Source organism: Bison bison, unplaced genomic scaffold, assembly GCF_000754665.1.
Source record: "Bison bison bison isolate TAMUID 2011002044 unplaced genomic scaffold, Bison_UMD1.0 scf7180017848960, whole genome shotgun sequence".
In the NCBI taxonomy this organism is placed as follows: domain Eukaryota; kingdom Metazoa; phylum Chordata; class Mammalia; order Artiodactyla; family Bovidae; genus Bison; species Bison bison.
Window position 1 is genome coordinate 13,794 of NW_011479533.1, and position 2,753 is coordinate 16,546.

Here is a 2,753-nt window from a genome sequence, read left to right on the forward strand (position 1 = left end):
AAGGGAGACCAGTTTCTATTGGTGGTGGTTTAGTCGCTCAGTCATGTCTGACTCTTGCGACCCATGTATTGAAACCTGCCAGGTTCCTCTGTCCACGGGATTTTCCAGGCAAGAATACTGGAGTGGGTTGCCATTTCCTTCTCCAGGGGATCTTCCCAACCCAGGAATCAAACCCAGGTCTCCCGCACTGCAGGCAGATTCTTTACTGACTGAGCTACCAGGGAAGCATTTAAAGCCCAACTAGTCTGTTGTATCTGGTAGCATCAGCATTTGATAGCAGGTTAAGTTTTCTGCTACTTGGCAATATACCCATTGTTAGTAAACAATACTTTCAGAGGGAGAATCATAGATTGTTTTTGATACAGTTACATGGTTGGTAATCAATTGAGACACCAGTTTCTATTGGCTTGCTAAAAAGTTCATTTGGGTACATCCATTATAGCTTATAGAAAAACCCAAATGAACTTCTTGGCAAACCCAATATAAATCTTGAGAAAACTTATTCATGGGATTTTGTGATCTAATAATTGTCATAATAAAAAGATCTAGACAGGGAGCAGCTCACATTTATTGAGTGCTAGGCTAAATACTTTTTTTCCCCTTTTAATTGGAAGATAATTGCTTTACAACGTTCTGTTGGTTTCTGCCATACAGCAATGCAAACCAGTCATAGTTATATAAACATACACACACACACACACACACACACACACACACATATAACCTTTCCCTCTTCAGCCTCCCTCTGTACTTTAAACAGAATAACAGTTAATTTAATTTTCTCAACATCCTTTGATTTTTAAGTCCTTTTTACAGATAGGAAATAGGATTATAAACATTAAGCAAATGGCCCCCAGTAGCTAATTTGTAAGTTAGCCTGACTGAGGAATTTGAGCCTAAGTAGTCCTTAAACTAGAGTTCATGTTCTTAATCATTATAAGATTAAGAATTTCACATACAACCATAAGTTAGCATGTAGTAATTGATAAAGGTCAAGAAAAGTGACTGACTTCTAACGTCTTGCATTTTCCATTCAGCCTGGTGCAGAGCCACTGGTAGTTGGTGGTCAGAGTGTCCAGTTCCTTTCTTAAGGCCTCTTGTGCTGCAGGTGGAGCTTGAGCTATGACACTGTTCACGGACTCAGTGAGGAGCTGCACTTTTGCTTCTTTTTGCTGGGCCTCTTCTTTAGCTCTCTGAAAAAAAAAAAAAATGCTCTCTTAATAGCAAGGCAATGATTTGACTTCTAAGATGCATTTCTATGTATCATAATTTTTCTTCCTTGTAACATCTCCATTAGAATGAGATTAATAAAAATAAATCCAATACTGACTCCAATCACTTCCATAAATTTAAGTTTGGTTACAATTGGAAACTCGCAGGAAAAATATACTCAGAATATAACGGATCTTTAATCAGAATAGTTTGAACAGGAGTCTGTATGCAGATGTGTATTTGTGAAGAATACATACACACACACAGATATCCACACACACAAAATAAGCAAGAAATGAATATTTCAATGCTAACTAGGTTCAAAAAATCTCATAGACCAGAACTGAAACCACTTATAAATTACTCAGATGGATGAATAATGAAGTCAGTACAAATATCATTATTTAAATCAAAAGATAATTAACAGAAATAAGCCTTCTTAATGCTATATTTGGAAACATATTATAACAGAAAAGTGTTAAGTAACTGAAAGCAAGTAAGAGAAAGATCAGATACTTCCCTACCCTGGTTAGTCAGTCACTGCTGTATCTTTATCAATTATATGTTCAGTATCACTCTAGTCTTCTCTCCTTCCAGGAAAAATGTATTAAGATACCCAATATAGAGTTACTCCTACTTGGTGACAACATGAAATCCAAAGCAAAGCCCTTAAATGCTCCCTTAAATCATCGAACATAAATCCAAATCCTACAACAGGTTTGAATACCCTCTTACTCATATAGCCCACGGTGGCCTATGGTATGTACTCGCCTTCACTGCCAAAGTAATCAACTCAACTTGTACAACTACAGAGTGTTGTTCTGTGTGTTACTGTGAAGGTCAACCTTGAGATGAGCTTTCAAGCGTAAGTCATTTACGTGTGATGTGAAGGAAATAGTGGTAGGGAGGTGGGGAATGGAAAAAAGAATGGAGATTGTAAGCGTATACTTATTAAACCCAGCAACTGCTGCTGGTGACAAGTTTAATTCTGCTAGGAAGGTCTACGAAACACATGTACGTGTGTGTGTGTGTGTGTGTTCAGTTGTTCAGTCATGTCCAACTCTTTGTGACCCCATGGACTGTAGCCAGCTGGGCTCCTCTGTCCATGGGATTTTCCTGGCAAGAATATTGGAGTGGATTTCCATTTCCTTCTCCAGGGGATCTTCCCGACCTAGAGATCAAACCCACATCTTCCTGCATTGGTAGGCAGATTCTTTACCACTGAGCCACGTGGGAAGCACAGGAAACACATGGCTGAGGTTTATCCCACTCAAGGGTGAGGACACTGAGAAATTCACACACCATCTCCCATCATTGGTTGAACACTGTTGGGGAAATGTTAATTTCCCGGTATGCGAAGCCAGACTCAGGTGGAAAAAGCAGGATTCGGTGGCCTCAGAAGCCCTCAGGTAAAGAAATTCAGGTTCTTGCAGGTAAATGGACAAACTCAACTATAAAATGCCTTTCAACATGATCCTGTTATGTCTTTGGATTTAGGCCCATAATGCCTTAAAATGTATAAAATATGATGGCAAATGCAA

The 2,753-nt window shown here is 39.0% G+C and overlaps 1 protein-coding gene across 1 annotated transcript in view; it reads right to left on the reverse strand.

The window, feature by feature from the left end:
• LOC104993129 (dystrophin-like) overlaps positions 1-2,753 on the reverse strand; it is a 60,990-nt gene that overhangs the window by 8,620 nt on the left and 49,617 nt on the right. Inside the window, exon 8 of the mRNA XM_010846249.1 lies at positions 1,011-1,193. Within this exon, the coding sequence (XP_010844551.1) occupies positions 1,011-1,193 (183 nt within the window). The remainder of the gene's footprint in view (positions 1-1,010; positions 1,194-2,753) is intronic.